Source organism: Carettochelys insculpta, chromosome 2 (genome assembly GCF_033958435.1).
Source record: "Carettochelys insculpta isolate YL-2023 chromosome 2, ASM3395843v1, whole genome shotgun sequence".
Lineage (NCBI taxonomy): Eukaryota > Metazoa > Chordata > Testudines > Carettochelyidae > Carettochelys > Carettochelys insculpta.
Window position 1 is genome coordinate 25,912,588 of NC_134138.1, and position 21,202 is coordinate 25,933,789.

The 21,202-nt window shown below is 46.3% G+C and overlaps 1 protein-coding gene across 1 annotated transcript in view; it reads left to right on the top strand.

The window, feature by feature from the left end:
• Window positions 1–1,072: 1,072 nt before the first annotated feature.
• Window positions 1,073–21,202, top strand: part of ATAD2 (ATPase family AAA domain containing 2) — a 116,221-nt gene continuing 96,091 nt past the window's right edge. Inside the window, exons 1-4 of the mRNA XM_074985623.1 lie at window positions 1,073–1,325; window positions 13,906–14,048; window positions 16,289–16,338; window positions 17,686–17,839. Of these exons, the coding sequence (XP_074841724.1) occupies window positions 1,101–1,325; window positions 13,906–14,048; window positions 16,289–16,338; window positions 17,686–17,839 (572 nt within the window). The 5' untranslated portion in view covers window positions 1,073–1,100. The remainder of the gene's footprint in view (window positions 1,326–13,905; window positions 14,049–16,288; window positions 16,339–17,685; window positions 17,840–21,202) is intronic.

The following is a 21,202-nucleotide window of genomic DNA, read 5'->3' on the forward strand; positions in this document are numbered from 1 at the left end:
TATGTGCTAAATTCTGCATGATTTAAAACTTTTTGAGACAATGAAATCTTGATATTTGAAACTTCAGTTTGGCTTATTGTTCAGGCAGAGGCAAGCAAAATTACTTTAATGAAAAATTAGTCTATTTTGGTGTGCAAAACTGTTCTTTCTGCATATGGAATATGTTATGTCCCCTTCTTAGGTGTGTCCACTCAAGCCAAAGGTCGTTTTTTAAAATAAAGTTTCAGATAAGCTATTAAATAAATGCCCAAATCTTCCCCATTAGAGTTTTTAGGTGCTTAGTACTTTTGAAATCTAACCCAAAATCCAGGTGTTAAAAGGGGGCTTAGGAGTCTAAATTTAGGTTTCAGTTAAAAAAAAACTTGATTGAAAGCTTGCTGGTACAAACGGTTAGAAAGCTGAACCAGGGAGGACTTTAGGTCATGGGTTCAGTGCTAGCTGATAGCACAACTAGAGGAAAAATGCACCACGTTTCCCTATCTAAAAAGTAAAAACCTGTTAATGTGGGTGATGGGGGAGTGTCTCTTAACCAGAGTTGTTGTGTGCTCGCAGGGTGACAATAACCCCTTCAAACTGTAATCCCCACTTTTACTGCGGCTGCTCCAAACGGGGATCTTGCTCTGCGGACGAGGAACAGCTGTTGGGGAACTGTGTCTTTAAAGGGCGGGCGTTCGACTTAATCCCCTTTCAGCGGGAAACTGGAGCGGGCGGGCTGAGCGCCTTTCTCTTGACCAATCAGAGCCGAGCAAAACACCCCTCCAATTTTACACGCGCCAAAAATTCCAAAATGACGCATTAACCTGCGCGTGTATCTCCGCACCCTGCCGGAACTAACTGACAAGGAAAAAAGAGTCCCAAGCGACAACGGGGGGAGCGGTCTCCTTTGGGGTGGCCGAGGAGTCGCTGGACGAGCGGAAGAGTGCATACCACAACACGACCCCTGCGTCGCAGTAATCGCGCTACTCTGCTCTAATGAGAAGTGGAGGCGGAGGGATTCGGCGGGAGGGCGATGAAGTGACAATCCGCGGTTTGTGGCGCCAGAATTCGGAGAGAAGCCGCCACCCTCCTTCCCTTCAGCTGAGGCAGCGACAGCTCCGGCCATGGTGATGCTACGGAGTAGCACGGGCAGCGGCAGTTCCATCCCGTCTGCCGCGTCTCGTGGCAGCCAGCCGTCCCTCTACGACCTGATGGACTCAAGTGCCGAGTTCCTGTCCCTGACCTCTCCGGCGCTGCGGAGCCGCAGGATGGGCACGCGCTCGGCCGCAGCTGCCTCAGCTAGCAAGTGCGGCAGAGGATCCGGGAGAGCGCCGCAGGCCAAGGGCAGCGTGAGTACCGGGACTGCGGAGTGCCAGGCTGATGCCACCTTCTCCGAGGTCTCCAGAGCGCGTCGGGCGCGCTCGAGTACCCCATCACCGCACTGGCCTTGGTCTTGAGGGGCACTGCCGTGCGTGCGGTGGGTGGGGGAGGGGAGGCGGGGAGCTGGGTGGCCCCCTCCTCGCCTGTAAAATTGGGGGTGTGGCTTTCTAAACTCCGCCCCAAAACAACACCCATCACCCCCGGAGAGTAGCGGGGGTGCGCAGAGACTGATTGCTGCGGGAGCTTCTGGTAAGACTCGTCCGCCTGGGGTGGGCTCTCTGTCTCCCTGGCTTTCCCCTGAGCTGTGTTCGCTGCCGGTGTGTTGGCTCCGGAACCTCTGTGCTCACCTACTGTGAGAGCCTGGCCCCCAGGGTCAAATTACATGGTTTTAACTCTCTGCGCGCCCGTGCCTAAGTGACATCATAGCAACTTGTTGGAGGTCATCACTCTCCTACTGTGGTTTAACTTCCTTGTCTCCACTGTTGTTGTTGTTATGTTTTACTGCGGTGCAGTCCGTGTGTTAATTACCCCAGGTGAAAACTCATCTTTTAGCAGTGAAGGCAAGCTTATGGCACTGAGATGTTATTGTGGTGGGTTGTGTAGATGACTATAAAGTCAGCTGTCAAAGCTTAACATTTTGGTATTAACTAGCATCCTTAAAGTTCAATTAAAATAAATCAGTGAGGCACATCTTGTCTTTATACAATGACAGAGGCTGCAGAAGTACAACACTAGCATCCAAAAAAGGAGCGGCTTGCTGAGCCCATGGAAAGTAGAGTCCTGCAAGTCCATAGCTCATTTTTGCAGATATGGATGCAGATACAAATTTTGTACCTAGTACCATGCAAATGTGTGGATATACATTTTCCAGATGCAGCTGCAGAGACCAATTTTAAATCCATTCAGGGATCTATGTATAAGAACGCTCAAGCCATATGTGTAGGCTGCCAAATACAGTAGCCTGACAAGTGTCCATCAGGGAAAAAATATGCCTATCTTGGAAAGGACCTTGAGTAGTCATCAAGTCTAGTTCCTTGCTTTTAGGACAGGACCTATCACCACAGCTAACAGACTTTTTTTTTTTTTTAAATCTATTTTGCCCTAGATCCCTTAATGGCCCCCTTAAGGATTGAGCTCAGAACCTTGGGATTAGCAGGCCAGTGAGCAAACCACTGAGCTATCCCTCCCCTGCTGGGAAAACTTGGCCTAGGGTGGTAGTCTACAAGCTTGTATCAGACTTGTCACCTTCTGTAGGACTATTGGAAGGGGAGAGGAGATGGAGCTCCTAGGGAAGGATCTTCATTACTCTACACAAGATTAAGCCTGTTGTGACTTTTGTAATCATACCACTTTAATAAGTGTTCCTGCCAAACTCCCAGACAGGTGAATAAGGTTTTCACTGAGCTAAAACTTTGAAGTAGTTTCAACTCAGAGACTGTTTGCAGTAATCTAATTGTAGAGATCTGTGTTCAGCTGGAAGGCCCTGTGAGCATGCAAAAAAACCATAAAATCTTCTTTAAGTTAGATTCCTCTAGCCCACTTTTCCAAGACTGATGTTTCACCAGACTCTTAGTTTGCCGTGCATTTAAAACTTCCAAATATATGTCTCTGAAGAATGCCATAAGTGAAAGGGAAACACTTGTTCTCTTCTGGATCGTAGTACCTAGCAGTCATTGAAGCACTCTGAAGCATCACTTTGGTGAACAAATGGAAGGGCCAGTTACACCCATCAGAAGATTCAAGCACCAAAGTTATCCATGTTTGATTCAGGAGAGAAACAGAAAATAGGATCCAATTTGTCAAATGTTAGCAAGGCCTCTTAAGATAAAATGTTCAGATTCAACTCCAGGTTATCCTTTTGTGGCTTCCCAGCACACTTATAGCTTTGCATCTATCCTGTAATTACAACAAATCTGTATATAAAGAACTTTGTCAGATGTCTTTTATAAGCATCTCTTGGTAGATTTGTTCTTAATTATTTAACAACTTCCTGATATTGGGTCCAGATGCATAGGGAACATCTGGATTCCATTATTACATGGGACAAGGTAAGGTGGGTATATAGCTCAAGAAGTAGACATGGCGTATAGCCTGTCTTTCACTATGGCCTACTAAGTGCATCCTCTTCATTTTCAGTAGATGACTCTTCAGGAACAAGGTCTGTATGTACTGGAGTGGACTGATGTATCGTTGTGTTCCCCACCCCCATGAAAAATTGTTTTTATTTAAATCAGGTTACCAAAAAAAGCTAAGTAAGCCCTGTTGAACTTACTGTCACATCTGGTTTTTTTTTTTGAGACGATGTATAGAATGGGATTCCTTTGCAAAAAGCTAAATTATGCTGGGGTAAAGTAGAGAATAAATTTATGGCATCACCATTATGGTCTGTGGCAATGATGTTTATATAAAATAAGAAAATTACAGTGGCAACTGGCAGCTCTAGATGTCTCTTACTTCAGCTTTCTGTATTGTGTTCTTGAGTGATAGATACTGCACCTAGATAACTAAATAAGCTATAAGGATTAGCTAAAAACTTTTTTCCTAGTAATATTCAACACAGCAGACACCTTGAGAATTTACTTGTCAAATCACACATACTAAAAGGTGTAGAGAGAGAGAGTGAGTCTTGGAAAAATGATGCTTTACAAAGTGAATTATTTAAGTTACTGACCAGTAATTAAGTTACTAATCTATTGATCCAATCAGCCATGTCCACATCTTTACACCATTTTCCCCAATAAGCAGTTTTTCTTACAATGTTTCAGTCTTGCATCTATGCCTTGCATCATCATCATCTTCCACTGCCTACACTTGACAGTTTCTTTTTTAACCCAGGGAGCAGATTTCTTCAAAAATGTTCACTGATCAGGTCTCTCTTATGCCCTGAAGCCATGACAGGTTCCCTTTTTCTTTTTAGTTCACTACACTGTTCCTTTCTATGCTATATCTGTCCTTTCATATATATTGTCTCTGTTTTAAGACAATATCTTAATTAACTCCTCTGCCATGCTTGAACTTGATCTACCCACAATATAAACATAACATAAAAATAATCTGGTCCAACTTGTCTCTTTGTACATGTTACTTTTTAGTAGGCTGAGAAATGGAAATTGAAAGCCCAGAAATTTCAAACAGTTGTTTTTTAACTGAGAAATTTAGTATTTTTTTTTTATTCACCCTTGTATGTATACCATGTTTTTGAGGAGAGAGAGTTTTGTTCAGGCCAGGAGTGGATATTCTTCAGAGTACTACACCAGGAAAAAAAAATCAAGGTTAGTTGGCTCAGCAAGATGCACTTAGAACCAGGGAAATGCAGTCTGGATTACTGTAAGCAAACTTTCTACATGGGGGGGAGCTTTTTGTCTCTGCAATTACCCAGCACCCCCCCACTTGTCTAATGTAATCAAACGAATAGAAATTTCACTTATATTCATATGAAAAAAAAAACTTTTTTAGCACATATAAGAATAAGTATGTAGAATGTCTTTGTTAATCAGTATATAAATGCAAATATGCATAAAATCAGTAACATATTTCAACATTTTAAATTAAAGGGAGAGTGCTTTACATATATAAAAACTCCTTATCTTTCTGTTTCAAGGCTCTGTCCCACTCACTCTTGCGCTGGGGAAGAGGACAGTGGACAAAAAACCAACAGCTCCCTGCTGTTTAAAGAGCCCCCTTTGGAACAAAACAAAAGATCAACATGATTGCACTTTATAGATTTAAAAGAAAAGAAAAAAGTGTTAACTGTCTCAGAAGCTGAACAAAGAGGCTGTTCAGTAGAAGCTTGCCCCCACTCAGCTGCCTTTGCCACACATGCCTCCCAGCTTGCTCAGGCTGGGAGACCAGAAATGATTCCAGCACTTCAGGGGATTGTGGACCCCTCAGGGGTAGAAGGGCTGGCAGCACAGGTCAGCCTAGCTTGGGGAGCAGGAGGGGAATGGAGCAGGACCGGAAATGAAGCAACCCTCTGCCAACAGAGGCTGCAGGAAGCGGTGGAGGGTCCCGTGGGGGTAGGGGGGTACCCCCCTTTTGAAATTGTGCACCCACCTGGCCTAGATCGTTTAGGCTTTTATTGAAGGCCTATTAATAAACCTATAGGCATAATTTAAAACTAGTTTAGAAAAAAAATCATGAGAGAGGCACACTCAGAATCAGAGGGTGATGACGAACTCAGTCTTTAACAGTCTGTCCCTCTGGGTAAACACAGGTCTTCTCAGAGGTGGTCTTAGTTTGGTCAGTGCTGAGGCTGGAGTCCATATTCTTCAGCTATTTCCTCAGCTCTATTTTCTGTAAAGATATGAAAATTCTCAGAACTCTTCTCCTGGGCTCTAGTGTCACGCAGCTGTAGGTTGCTTCTTAAGGGAGCAGTTTGTTCCATTTTGGTTTTAGTCTTCCTTAATCACCTGAACATAAACTCTAGCCTCTTTGGGTGTTTCCCAACCCACTTGGCTCTTCACAGCAGTCTTCTCATGGTGTCTTGTCCAATTCTAGGCTGCTTCCTAGAGTCCCTCTTCTAGAGCTCAGCCTTTGCTAAGTCAGCCTTAAACTGGTCCTTTCTGAATCTAGGAGTACTCTCCAGCTGCTGTTGAGGTCATAGCTGTGCTTATTTCTCTTTCTATTAACTTCTGCTGCGAGGACTGAAATTTCTGCAGTTAATTTCCCTTTCCTAGAATACTCAGGTGCCCTTCTGCTAGGATCAGACTGTCACATACAGTAGACTTCCAACTTACATGATTTCAACTTGTGCATTTCTTAGAATAATGTGAGTCGAAATTGACCAGTACTGCTGTGCGAGTCCATTTCCTGGCTCCTGCAAGTGGCAGGGAACCAGGCAGCAGATGGGCCATTGCACTCCCAGCAACTGCACCTGTCTTCCAGTACCCCTCTGCTTGTGAGAGCTGGGAAACTGACCAGTGCAGCTGCGCCGGTCAGTTTCCTGGCTCAGGTGAGTGGCAGACAGCTGGGAGTCAGGTGCAGGAACACCTGTTGGTTTGCTGCTGTGCCTGACTCTGGGCTTCCTGATGCTCAGGGCAGCAGGGAGCCAGGCACGGCCAGAACCAAGGGACTCTGGTCCCAATTTACGCAAAATTTGACTTATGCGTAGTTGCCCAGGAATGCAACCTACACATAAGTTGGGTCCATTGTACTTACAAGATCTGAAAAACTGGGGCTGCCCCATGAAATCTTGTGACCTAATAAATTGTTCTGTTAGTCTTTAAAGTGCTATATGACTGCTTTTTTTTTTTAAAGGCACTTAGCCCTAGCTCGCCCTTTAAGTGCCAGTCACCCTGTGACAGCCTTTATTCTTTTTCCCACCCTCTCGTCCTCTTCCCTCTCCTCTTCCTCCCCGCCCCCCAAGTCATTGAGAATAAAGACAGTAAAGGAGATTGTGAGGGAACAGGCCACAGTGAATATAATCACCTTTTCATTAATTCTCAAGTCAGGGTTATCAGTCCTGAGCCAGATGTAATTGAAACAACTTCTCAAACTCCCAGCAAAACCCATGCACACAGAACAGAGTGTAACATAGAACTATCCTGAATGGCATCTAGTTGTCCCTGTGCTGGGGAGCTGAGATAAAGGAGCTATAACTGTTCTGAAAAAGCAATGAAGGGTCCTGTGGCACCTTATAGACTAACAGAAAAGTTTTGAGCATGAGCTGTCGTGAGCACAGACTCACTTCATCAGATGCTGGTCTTGGAAATCTGCAGGGCCAGGTATAAATAAGCCAGAGCAAGGGTGGGGATAACAGGGTTAGCTCAGTCAGCAAGGGTGAGGCTTACTACCAGCAGTTGATCTGGAGGTGTGAATACCAAGGGAGGGGAAGCTGCTTCTGTATTTAGCCAGCCATTCTCAGTCTTTGTTTAAGCCAGAGCTGAGGGCAGCGAATTTGCAGATGAATTGTAGCTCAGAAATTTCTCTTTGGAGTCTGGTCCTGAAATTTCTTTGCTGTAGGATAGCTACTTTTAAGTCTGCTACTGTGTGGCCTGGGAGATTGAAGTGCTGTCTTACGGGTTTTTGTATATTGCCATTTCTGATGTCTGATTTGTGTGCGTTTATTCTTTTACGTAGAGACTGTCCAGTTTGTCCAATGTATATAGCAGAGGGGCATTGCTGGCACATGATGGCATAAATTATATTGGTAGATGTGCAGCTGAATGAACCCACGATGGTGTGGCTGATCTGGTTAGGTCCTGTAATGGTGTTGCTGGTGTAGATATGTGGGCAGAGCTGGCAACGAGGTTTGTTGCATGCATGGGTCCCTGAGTTAGAGTGACTGTGGTGTGGTGTATAGTTGCTGGTTAGGATTTGCTTCAGGTTGGCAGGTTGTCTGTGGGCAAGGACTGGTCTGCCTCCCAAGGCCTGTGAAAGTGGGGGATCGTTGTCCAGGATGGGTTGTAAATCCCTGATGATGCGCTGTAGAGGTTTTAGCTGAGGACTGTAGGTGATGGCTAGTGGTGTTCTGTTGGTTTCTCTCTTGGGCTTGTCCTGTAGTAAGAGGCTTCGTGGCACACGTCTGGCTCTGTTGATCTGTTTTTTCACTTCCTCAGGTGGGTATTGCAGTTTCAAGAATGCTTGGTAGAGATACTGTAGGTGTTTCTCTCTGTCAGAGGGGTTGGAGCAAATGTGGTTATATCTTAGTGCTTGGCTGTAGACAATGGATTGTGTGGTGTGTCTGGGGTGGAAGCTGGAGGCATGAAGGTAGGCGCGGCGGTCAGTAGGTTTACGGTGCAGGGTGGTATTGATGTGGCCATCGTGTATTAGCACTGTGGTGTCCAGGAAGTGGATCTCCTGTGTGGACTGTTCCAGGCTGAGGTTGATGTTGGGGTGAAAGTTGTTGAAGTCCCGGTGGAATTCCTCCAGAGTCTCCTTCCCATGGGTCCAGATGATGAAGATGTCATCAATGTAGCGTAAGTAGAGACGGGGTGTTAGTGGACGAGAGCTAAGGAAGCGCTGTTCTAGGTCAGCCATGAAAATATTGGCATATTGAGGGGCCATGCGGGTACCCATAGCATTCTTCCCCTCCCTTGGTGTTCATACCTCCCAGATCAACTGCTGGTAGTAAGCCTCACCCTTGCTGACTGAGCTAACCTTGTTATCCCCACCCTTGCTCTTGCTTATTTATACCTGGCCCTGCAGATTTCCAAGACCAGCATCTGATGAAGTGAGTCTGTGCTCACGAAAGCTCATGCTCAAAACTTTTCTGTTAGTCTATAAGGTGCCACAGGACCCTTTGTTGCTGTTACAGATCCAGACTAACACGGCTACCCTTCCAATACTTGTTCTGAAAAAGTCATTCAAATGTCTCATAAGAGGTACTTCAACATGTAGACTACCACAGCTTTCTCTCTGTTACTATTCATTTATTGAATCACCTGAAGCTAGGTTGGTGTTACAAGGGATACCAAACAGCTGAAGCAATTGATGCTCAGTGTTTGTCTGTTTTTTAAATATGGCCTGATCCTGGAGGTCAAGGTCAACATTTCTTAGAAGGGCAAGTTATCAACCTCAGGCGTATTGCATTATAAGAAACCATTCCTTCATCACCATCAGATAACACATTCCTGAAAACCACCACTTTTCTCAATCCTCTAGCAATATGCATATTCCTGTCATAATCTTGATCTGTGACTAGGAGTCCTAAAAAAAACTATGGAGGGCCTTATCTACACTAGGAGATAAAGTCGAATTTAAGGCTCCATGGTCGATTTTAAAACTCTCCGTCTATATCCCAATGCTCAATAAGTAGATTCTACGTGGCTGTAACACTGACCTCTGTACTGACTTCCCAACGAAGTTACTTGAAAAATTGAATTTGCAATGTCAAGCTAAAACAATATAGCTTAACCAGGGTTAAAATCAATTTTATTAACTCTGGAAAGTGTCCCACAATGCTCCTCGAGGTTTGCTTTCAGGTCATCCATCACTCCAGATGAGCAGGAAGTAGGAAACAGAAAGCCTGGCATTTTGAATTAATTTCTTTACGATAAGTATGGCGATCACATATAGCTACTTTACAGAGCTCCAGTTTCATCTTATGGTCTAGCTCCTGCCCTGATACAGCACATGGTGTCTTGTCTGTGAGGACCAGGCAGTGGCACATAAGATAGCAGGGTGTCACGTCCTGCATGGGGTGAAAGCTTCTTCCCTGCATGGTATATAGTAGGAGAGCCTGAGATTTTTTTCACTGCTTCACATTTGTATGTGGAGGTCCTGCTACCCTACAGGCAACTTGCATTTGGGGGTCTAGCCCACACCTCACTTTGTGGCAACCCCCCTCAGTGCCATGCGGCGGTCCAGCCTCCACCCCACCATACCATGTGGTGGCTGGGCTATGGGGGTCATGTTTGGGTGAGAGGCTAAGAAACTTCTTTTCTGCATGTCACATTTGTATGGAGGCAGCTCCCCCTCTCTTACAGGCACCATGCAGTCAGGGTGTCTATTCCTTGCTCAACCACACCATGTGGCTAGGACCGCACCCAATAAAAACACGTACCTGCTGCACAGTGCAGACCATGCTTCCAGATAGCAGCATGTCCTGGCTTGCATGTGGTGGAGGCTTCAAAGGTGGGAAAGATTTGGGGGCTGGCTGTCACTGGGGAGAAGATTTTTGAGGGATGACTTGCTGTCGCTGGGGGGCCTAGCCAATGTGGAATTGTGGGCTGGCATCCCTGTAGCCTGGTGCCTGCTCCTTGCTGACAGGAGCCTCATGAGCCCCTGGCTCCAGAGGATTGGGTGGCTGGCCCTAGCCAATGCAGAATTTTGGGCTGCCTTCCACTTCCCAAAGCATGTGACTGAGGGGAGCTGCACAGTCTCTGCAATGTCCTGTTTGCTGCTTTTTCACAGGGGGGAAAACAGACCTGGAGAACACACACCATAATGTGTGGGACTGACAGCTCCCTGACTTGCTGCCCAGCCCTACTTCATGCCAGAACATTCCCAGACGTCCGCAGTTGCTCGGATAGTTGTAGCCTGAGCACCTTTGCCAATCCTCTTGGCTGCTGTATGCATTTCCCTAGGTGTTGTTTCCCCAGGGGACCAGTGAGGTTCCTGTTAGTATGTCATAGAACAGGGAAAGGCTCCCTTGCTATTTGCTGGAAGAATATTCCTTGAGGGGGGAACACAGGTGCCCAGCCCTACTGAATGCCAGATAATTTACAGGTCTTCTTTCCCCAAGTCTAGCCACTATAAAGCAAGACACCCTGATTTTCTTTCTCTTCTTCTTCTGAGTGATGCTAACCACTGAACACTAATGCCCTCTGGGATTCCCCCTCTTTTCCTTCTGAAGATTGGCTGTTTGGCTCTGAAGGGAGGGAAACAAGGACAATGCAGTCTGGGAAGATGAAAGTGTGTGCTGTCTTGACACCTTTGGTTAAAAGGTCTGTGATTCAGATGACTCAAACAATATCTCATTGGGGAAGGAGACTTCTGAAAAATGTCCATTTGTTTTGAGCGCAATGCAGTGTGGGAAGATGATATCATACGCCTACAATCACTTGCAGTGAGTTTTTTTTCCCCATAATGCGGCAGTGAAAAAACCCAGAATGCAATGGGGCTCAGGGAACTGTGGGATAGATCCCCACAATGCACTGCTGCAATAGTCAGACTTTGGCGATTAATGGGAACACACTGAGTTGACTTTGTGGGCAGGTGCGGACACTCAACTTCGACTTCATAAAATCCCATATAACAAATTCAACCTTCATAAATTTGATTTTATTTTGAGGTGTAGACATATCCTAAGGTCGCAGGTCTCTTTCTTGCTGAAAATAAGTTGTTAACTCACCACCTCCTTGTCCAACTGGGATTTCAGAGCTTGGTATGCTCTCAGTGAAACTGCTGTCAGACATGGTAATTCTGTGAACTAACCAGGCATCTATCACTAGGGTGTCCACATTACCATAGAATATAAAGTGGTATTATTGTCCTTCTGACTGAATCCAAATAGCCCCTGAAAGTGAAGAAGTGCATATGTTAGATGTGCCTGTGCATTCAGTGTTTTATTTACAATGTCTCACATACATTTACTGTGCATTCTGAAAAAAAGCAACAGTTTTTTGAGCAGTGTCACTGATAGTTTGAGGGAGTCTGCAAGGCTACCATAGAGATCTTCATCCACACTTCTGTAACACAAGAGGCATTCTCATCTCCGTAGATGCAGGATCTGGTAGAAGTCTGTTAAAGAACAGGGTGTTCCAGTAAACCTTTTTCATGTTTAAATTGAATTCTCACTTGGGATGACCTGTTACTTTCACATTGCATAGTGAAAACTCTGTGCCACGGTGAGGATGGAGAGAAGGAACATTCTTCATACTAGGGACCGTCCATGTTCAGCAGTCGGAATCTCCTTTGGAGAATTGGATGATATTAGTAGTTTCTTTGGGCTGTTGGTCTGCAGCAGTCAGTGCCTTAGGTTTGCCTTCGGTGGGGTGGGAACAGTCACAGCACCCCCTAAAGTCCCACAGGCTGGCAAGCCCAGCACCTTCCTGCAGGGCCAAGCTGCACGGTTCATAAGCCCTGACCCCAGGGGAGGGCAACAATTGTTAGTCAAGTTCAGTGCATTATGTTAGTGCTGAGCACCACAGTTACGAGCCCTAGCCCTAGGGCATGGCAGGGCAGCAGTCACTTAGGCTCAATACCTTGCATCATGGCTGAGACGAAGTGAGTCTGTGCTCACGAAAGCTCATGCTCAAAACTTTTCTGTTAGTCTATAAGGTGCCACAGGACCCTTCGTTGCTGTTACAGATCCAGACTAACACGGCTACCCCTCCGATAGTTTACAAGTACTAGCCTGAGGCAGGGCATGGCAATGGTTAATAAGATCAGCACTAAGTTGCTGGGTGGAGCTGCAATCAGGGTATGGGCCCTGGCCCACAGGCAGAGTGGGGCAGTAGTTAATAAGCTCAGCACCTTGCAGCAAGGCTGAGGAATGCAGTTTGTAAGTCCTGGACCTGGGCAGGGCAGCAGTTATTGAGGCTCAGCATTGGATTGCCAGGCTGAGGCCCCAAACGGTATGTGCACCCGGGCCCTGGGAGAGGGTGGAGCAGTAGTCATCAAGACCCTGTTCCCTTTTAGCAGGGATGCACAGTCCAAACAGTACACCAGTGGTTTGCCCTGGCACAGGGCAGGGTAGCAGATACACAACCAAACCAGTGTGGGTTGGGAGAGGCAAGGGGCTGCCTCTCTAGGGAGAGAGGTAGGGGGTGCAGGTCTGTCTACTCCACTGTGCCCCGGTCTTGGGCCCTAACAGCAGCTCCTGCCACAAGCTGGTCAGTGGGGATCCAGGTCAAAACACACTGACATGGGCTCTGGCGGACTGTTTCCCGGGCTGCTTTCTACCTCCACCTCCATCAATCAGCACAGGTTCCCACTTGGAGTCCTTTTGGAAATAAGGTAGGTTGATACCGTCCGAATACATAGCTGCAGGCAGGTCTGGCCAGTTGGGCATTTCTGTGTTGTTGGGATAGGGGACTGGAGGCTCAGGCAGGTCCAAAGCTTCCACATAGCTGGCGGCTGGCAGGCTCACCAACATGGGCAGGTCTGGGCTCTTGGAGTAGCTAGCAGCGGGTAGGCTAACAGGCTTGAGCTGGTCCTCGTCCCTGGAATATGGGGCTCTCAGTGGGCCAGAGAGCCCATATCGATCCGGGAACTCTGAGTAGAGGGCCAGCAGCAGGCCTGGCTGTGGCTTTTGGGATTGGTCCATGTGGCTGGTGGGCCAGTCTGTCAGCCTGGGGCAGGGTCTTCAGCTCCTGCTCACAGGAGACTGGCCAGAAGCCTTCACTTGGCTCAGGAGCCACCCTTTTAATGAGCCCCGTGTCCCACCTCTGGCACATCCGGTCCCAGATGCAACTCACTGCGGGGCAGGGCATAGGTGCTCTGGGCCTGCCCACCAAGGTCTCTGAGTGGCTTCCTCTGCCTTGGAGTCAGGTTAAGGTCACAGCACCTCACTACACAGTCCTGTAAGTGTTTTGAAAAGGAAGGTGTTTCTTCAGGAAATTCCTAAATTTCAAGTCAAGGCTGTGGTGCAAATGGCTTTAATTATAGTACAGAGGTCTAGCTGTAAAATTAAGATGGACCTACAGATGTTTGTTCAGAGCTGTGAAAAGTTGCAGTTAGGTTGATCTGACTCACAGTGTTGATGCATGTAGGTTGGTGGAGGAATTCTTGTGTTAATCTAGCTATTGCTTCTTAGGGAGGTTGGGTGTTTTTCATTGTTGGAGTTCATCCCTTCTGGCAAAATTAAAAATGTGTACACTATGGTGCTACACAGCTGCAGCACCATAGCTGTGTTGCTGTACAGTTGACATACCCTTAGTATTTTTCCATTTTGGAAGGTATTGTTCTAGAGTTCTTTCTGAGGAGCAATCTTAAACCCAGGTTCTGAATAAAAATCTGGGCTACCTCTATGGAGCTGTAGAATACTCCACTGTAAATACTCTCTGACTTGGAGGGTCTTAGAATGAAAATTTGCAGGGAAAAAGTAATTTTCCCATGTTACTGAATTCACGTGCTTCAGCTAGAACATTTTCTTCATCTTCCTAGGAATTTTCTTCTGACAAAGCTGAATGTTTCACTGGACGGTCCTTAGGACCAATGAGAAAAAGCAATCTGCACTCTTCAGATTCTAGCTTTGACAAAAATATGGAAATGTTACATGGAAATGTTAATGGAAGACATTTTACAAGGTAACTGCTCTCTTTCCATGTCTCTTAATAATCACTATTAAAATTAAATCTAGTTTCTTAAAGAAGGGGGGGGGAAATAAAAGTAACTGAGTATTCTGTTGGCTACTAGATCGCTCTAAGTTTAGCTCTTTTACAAAGTTTTTTTGGTTTGGAGGGAATGTATGTCTCTTAGTGGCTGTATTAAGAATCTATGCAACAGGGAAAGGTGAAACTCATTAGACACAAAGTTGTCATGCAAATAGCAAACAAGCCAAGAAAGTAAAGATACGCCTTTCAGATCTTCTTATGATAACATTAATTGTAATGTGAAACAACAGAAGGTTAATTTTTCAGATGTATGTAACAAGCTGATAGTCCTTTTTAATTTTAAGGTTGAAGACACCTTTTGTTCTAATAGTAGAATGTTTATAACTTCCTTGGAGGGGCGGAGTTAACTTAATTTCAGTGCTTGAAGTATTTTTCCTCTCAGCACAGTCACACTCTGCGTCCTCAGCCACAGACAAGAATAGGCTTTCTCCATTCCAAGAGCAGGTTGACTTATGTTATGCATTCTGCCTTAATTAGGTGTTCCATCCACCGTCTGGTTAGTTTTTGTGCTTTCTTTCACTGTGTACACTCGTCTCTCATTAAACGAGTACTTAATTAACGAGTAGTCACTTAAACCAGGGACACACTAACCTACCTTAGTTCACTCTGAGTGAACTTCTCCTGCTCATATGAGCCTTATCCCCTTCCTGTGGCTCCAACACCCCTAGTCTGACCCCCCCCCCATCAGCCCCACAGCCCCAACCCGCTGCAGCCTGACCCCCTGCTGGTCCCCTAGCCTGACACCTGACTGCTGCCTGCACTCCCTGTGACCCCGCAGCCCCAAACCGCAGCAGCGTGATGCCCCTGCTGGCCCTGCAGCCAGAACACCTCCGCTGTCTGACACCCCGCCTCAGCCCTAAACTGCAGCAGCCAGACCCCCTCACTGGCCCCACAGCCTGAAACACCCTGCCCCTGTAGCCAGACCTTGCGGCTGCCTGTATGCCTCGTGGCCCCATAGCCCAACACCCCTGCCAGCCCCACAGCCAGGCCCCCCTGCTACTTGTACCCCCCACGGCCAGACCCTCCCGCAGCCGCCTGTATCCCCCACAGCCAGACCCCCCTGCCACTTGTACCCCCCGTGGCTGCCTGTACACGCCCTGCAGCCCCACTGCCAGACCGCCCCCCCCAACCGCCTATAACCCACACAGTCAGACCCCCCTGCTGCCACCTGTACCCCCCTGTGGCCAGACTGCTCCGCGGCCACCTGTAACTCCCACAGCCAGACCCCCCTGCAGCCCCACAGCGTGATGCCTGTAACCCCTGCAGCCAGACCACCCCACTCCTGTAACCTCCATGGCCCCGCATCCTCAAACTGCGGCAGCCAGACCCCCTTACTGCCCCCCCCACACACACACCCCCTGCCGCCGCCTGACCCCTGCAGCCCAAACACCCCCCTCCCCCTGCTGGCCCCAGACCACAGCAGCCTGAGGGCCCCCGCCACCAGATTTTAACCCTCCCTCCCACTCACAGCCCCAAACTACCCCCAGCCTTTAATACTCCCCAACCTGCAGTTCACTCACCTTTCAAAAGCAGCACCACCTGCTGCCACTCCTTCTGCAAGTTAGGAGCCCTAGGAACTAATCCGAGACTTTTACATGTAATTTAATAGGAATTTAGTGTCCCTCGTACGAGTTTCTGCCTATGAGCAGAAAGTTAGGAACCAATTGTGCTCATAAAGTGAGGGATGAGTGTACACTGGAGAGTTTTGTTGACAAAGCGCATGAAGCATCCAGATTCCCAAGGTGTTTTGTTCACAGTAAATTGACAGAACACAGCACATTTGTCAACAGTGTTCTGCCATTCCCCCATAAGGCCTAGCCACTCTCTGTCAACAGAGCGGATCAAAAGAGAAATGTGCTTGGCAGTCTTCTGTCGACAAATCCTTGTAATCTAGACATAACCTTTGAGAAGAGAATGGAGCAATGGAAGACTTGAACCAGGCTTAGTTAAATTTTTCAGCTAAAAGTAAAAAGGAATAGAAAAGATGAGTGTACCATGGTCAGCTGAATTTAAAAGTTCAGTCTTTGGGCCTTGTAATGATGACTCTTTTGTCTGCATAAACGTGTGTTTTTAAGCTAATGAAATCTAGACCTTTATGCCTAAATAGGTTAAGCAGATGCACTAATGCTTATGTTTCCCATTTCTTTCTATAGGCGGTTGGCTAAGCTGCAGGCAGACAAAAAAAATGAGGATTGTAAAGAAGGTAAAGGAAGAAACTAAGTCTTTACAATTTTTAATGGTGGGTTATAAAATGACTGTTTTTGTGTAACTTGAATTGTTTCACTTTAAATCAGCCTGCAGTGCTGAATAAATTAACTTAATATTCTTAGCTCATTTTCAGACAGCTAACTTTAATGGCAGAATACACCGTAGGCAATATTCCATAGGTTGTTGAAAGGTACTAGTTGGGCAAAGCTAGGGTGCCTGAATTTTATATGCATGATGATGATGATAATAGAAGTCAAGACCTGCACTTGGAATATGTCAAACTACAGGTTTTGCAGTCACCTTCTCAATGTTTACTGTAAACTTGTAACCCTGTGATTAAAGCCTATGTTTATACTCAAATTTAGTTTTAGTATAGTGTGTGATCTAAGATTATTTTGTGTGCAGTTTTAACTGTCTGATGCTCTGATTATTTCACTGTTGTGTGTTAGGTGATGAGCTTTTGTAGGACAGGCCCACTTCTTCAGATCATAGTCATATGATCTGAAGAAGTGGTCTGTCCCACGAAATCTCATCACCTAATAAATTGTTCTGTTAGTCTTTAAAGTGCTACTGGACTGCTTTTTTGTTTTGATAGTACATAGACTAGCACAGCTATCTCTCTGTTGGGGGGGGGGTGTGTATGTATGTGTGTGTGTTAATATAAGCTTATTGATGTAGTAGTAGTACTAATAATAAGAATAAATAATGATGTAAAATTACTGATGTAATATAAATGTTTGCCAGGTGTTTTCAAAAGTGACCGAGAATTTGAGTATGTGACTGCACAAATTGAAACAAATTAAATCTCCTGAAAGTGTGAACGCTGACCTTCTGAAAATCTGATGCCTTTAATCTGTCAAAATAGTAGTCAAAAACTGAGGCACCCAAAATAGGTAGTCACTTCTGAATAGCTTACCTCTGGCGTGTGAAAATAATGGCATGATAACAACTTTGTGTAACTCAGTGAAGGAAGACATCTAAAGAGTAGAATGTGGAGACGAAACTCATATGCATTTGTATTTTGTAAGAAAAAAGTAATTATTCCAGTTTGCTCTTAGCTAGACTATAAATTGCGTACTTACCTTAACTGGTTCCATTTTCAAAAATCTGTTAAATTCACTCATGTACAAATTAAATCTTGCATATAAAATATAATGTATAGAAGTATGTAAATCACTTATATTAATTTCAAGTTGAAAGTTGCAGTCATAGTTATAACTCACATAATTGTGTATTTAAACCAAAGTGCAACACTAATGGATATCTGCAAGATTTTTTTTTCTCTAAATTTAAGGGCAAATATATTTTTAATAATGTACTTTTATGAACATAATAATTCCAGTTACTAGGTCTTTGAAAACCAGAGCTGATGTGAAAGCTGCTGAACAAGTCCGTGTTGGGAGTGGTGATGTGGAGGTGCGTCGCAGTTGCAGAATCAGGCGAAGTCGTTACAGTACTACAAACCAATCTGTTTTGTTTGACAAACTTATAACCAAGTAAGTGTTTTCTCTGTCCGTCAAAAATGATAAAACAGTCCATAAAGGCTTTGCATGTGCTTAGGTACCAAGTGGGCTAAATTTAGAAAAGTGTTTGCTAAAAATACATCAAGTGCGAGAATTCATTATATGTGTTCCCATGACAGTGCTGAGTTTCAGGCACTTTCTATAATGCTGTACCCACTGGCATGCACAACCACCTGCTCCTGGCAGCAAGTATTCAGAACCAAGGTTACAAAATGACCATGTGGTCCCAGCCACGTTGTGTCCTTCCTCCCTGTGGTCAGTTGTGAATGATAGGGCCTTTCTTCCTGTTCGGATAACTTATCTTGATCTCTGAGGTTTTTTTCTTGTAATTAATGTTAGTATTCTTTGACATTTTAATGTAGTCTTCACTGTTGTGCAGCTAGGCCTGTTTGCCCCTAGTTTTATCCCCTGAAGAGTTATAACTAATTCAGTCTTCAAAGATCTACAAAGACTGAGTTTAAAGGTGTGTTTTTTATGCCCTTAGACTCTCATAAATATATTTGCCTTGGAGATCTTGTTCCTGGATTTTTGCTTGATGTAAAACCTGCATACGTCTAATCCAATAGTTCACAAATTGTGGAATGTACCCCTTAGAGGTCAATGGGGAAGTTTTATAGGGGCAGGACAGGCCTGGGCCAGCCTTCATGGGTGGGGGGCAAAGAGGGAGCACCACCCAGCCCCACTCTACCCCCTGTTCTGCTCTGATTCTTCCATTTCCCAGTTGTGGCTGGGAGGAGGGCATGGATGAGGTAAGGAGAGATGCAACAAGAAAAGTTTGACGCCCACTGCTCTAACACTTGCTTATATGCTCTGGCAGCTCGAGGCTTATCTTATGAGCTGCGCCCTAGTTATTGTGCAGTCAGCAACTGGTCCTACTATTGTCTTCAGCTCAGAAAATGTCAGTTATGAGAAAAATAGTAGCATAACAAAACATCAAATACTGTCTTCCATCTGTTCTGATTTAGGAATATACCGTACTAAAAAAAAAAGGAGTTGGTTGATTCTGAGATTCTATTATAGGGGTGAGCAAACTTTTTACGTTGGGCCCCACTTTTTGTCCCTGCAACCTGTATAATGTAATACAATCCTACAGAAATTCTGGTTCTTCTTCGAGTGATTGCTTATGTCCATTCCAAGTTGGGTGCGTGCTGGCGCACGCCCAGTTGCCAGAAGCTTTTTGCCCTAGCCACTAGCCTCAGGGTCTATGCGGTGCCGCTGGGAGTGGTGCTGATATGGCAACCAATATATGCACCACCTCTCACCCCCACACACCCCACTCCTTCTGTTCCGTCTCGCTGGGCTGCCGGTCCTTGGAGCTTTTGCTTTTTCTGCTGAAATTATTAGCTATTAGCCTATATTAGTGTAAATAGTTCTTAAAGAAGTGTAAATAGTTTTAGTAGTAGATAGTCTTAGTGTTTTAACTAATAGCCAAGGTTGGGCTTTCAGTCCCTCTCAGAACTGGGGAACGCCTGGCTCCCCAAGCTTTAAGACTTGTTCAAAATGCAGCAAACATATGCTGAAAAGTGACCCCGATTCAGCCTGTTTAATTTGCTTGGGAAAAGGACACTTGCATGATCACGGTTCAATTTGTAAAGCCTTTAAGCCCAGACTTTTTTGAAAGATAGTGTCCAATGCCTTAAAGTCATCTTAATGGAGGCAGCTCTTAAGCCTCAAGAGTCCCTAGCAGCAGCAGAGAGCGGAGCCTCCTTGGTTCAAAGTGCACTGGTGCAGTCAACCACGGTACCCCTTAAGGACTCCTGGCAGCTGCAGGTGCAGGCATCATTGCCTTCTCAAAGAGATAGGAGTCAATCTCCGGTGCCGAGGAAGAGGCATTGCCCACTGAAGTCAAAGCAGGGCAGCCTCAAGTCCAAGGCTCTGGTGTACACTGTCGAAGGGCAGGAGATGCATATGTTGAAGCCAGTGCCGAGCGGGAGCCTGCAGGCACTGGACTTGCCCTCAATGCCGGAGGCATTTCGAGTGGCACAAGGACTTCTTCAGATGACAGTGCTGGGTCCTTCTCCGTCTATGGATGATAGGCACCGTAGCACTGAAACAGAGTGATCTGGCCTCAAGGACGTGACAACAGTGCCATCCCCTGCACTCACATCAATGCCGGCACCAGCACCGTATCTGGTGCAGAGCACACTGGTGCTGAGCCAGTAGACTCTGGGCCAGTTTCAGGTGCCCTGTGCTTTGGTGCCGTTCTTGGTGTGCATGACCTTGGCACTGACTCCAATGGCCCTGCCATGATCATCTGCCTCTGAGTGGGAGTTCTTCTGCTTGAGCTCTAGAAGGAGCAGGAGCTCAAGAAGGCCACACCATAGCCATTGCAGGCACGGTAGTCGTTGCTCAGACGATATGGGTTGGCTGGCAGCTTCTCAGACAACTCAACAGTGGCCCTTCTGGACCCCATGGGCATTTAATGAGGTGCAGGGCCAGGCCATTGGAGTGCCTTTAATGGTGCTGGGGGCCCTGCTGACTGCGCTCGGCACCGTCTTTGTCACTGGGCGCCCCAACACCAGAACAAGGACAGGAAGCAGCAGTCATTGTGAATCCACTTGGGTACCTTGTCGGCTTCATTCTCAGTGCCATCGTGGGCGCCATCACGGTGGGACTGAACCCCTTCGTTTCCACTGCTATCTGTAATTGTACCTCTGGTGCCAATGGGGCAAGCACCAGCTCGAGCACCCGCACTGACTCTAGTGCAGGGAGCGGTAACAGCGCCATCTATGTCACCTGTTGTGGGGTTTTCTGGCCAGCTGGTGCCAACTCCTGTGGTGCCCCCTGGTTTGCCCATAATTTCATGGGGGGCCAAGTGCCAGACCAGGTCCCTACTACCCATCCCCTCCAAATGGAGGTACAAGGGCTATCGTATTCCTCCTTCCCAGATGAGGCGGTGGTGGCCTCGCCTGTAGTGGAGAATGGCAGGGCATTTCAACAGCTCCTGAGGGTGCAAGCGGAGGAGGTCCAGGATGAAATGTACTCTGTCATGGACATTTTGTCCTCTTCAGGCCCCACAAGGGTGGCTCTGCCCATAATCAAAACAAGTGCAACTACAGCTAAAATGGTTTTGCAGACACATGCTTCTGCCTTTCCTATGGCCTGTAGGAATGAGAGACAGTACTTAGTCCCATCCCAGGGCAATGAACATTTGTTCATGCACCGCCCCACCTGACTCCCTGGTAGTGGATGCTACTAACCATAGAGAGCACCAAGGGTTCCAGGGCTCCTCCACGAAAAATAGAGAAGCTAAACGTTTGGACCTCTATGGGAGGAAGGTCTATTGAACGGGAAGGGTTGCAGTTAAGAATTGCTGACCATCAGGCTCTGGTTCGC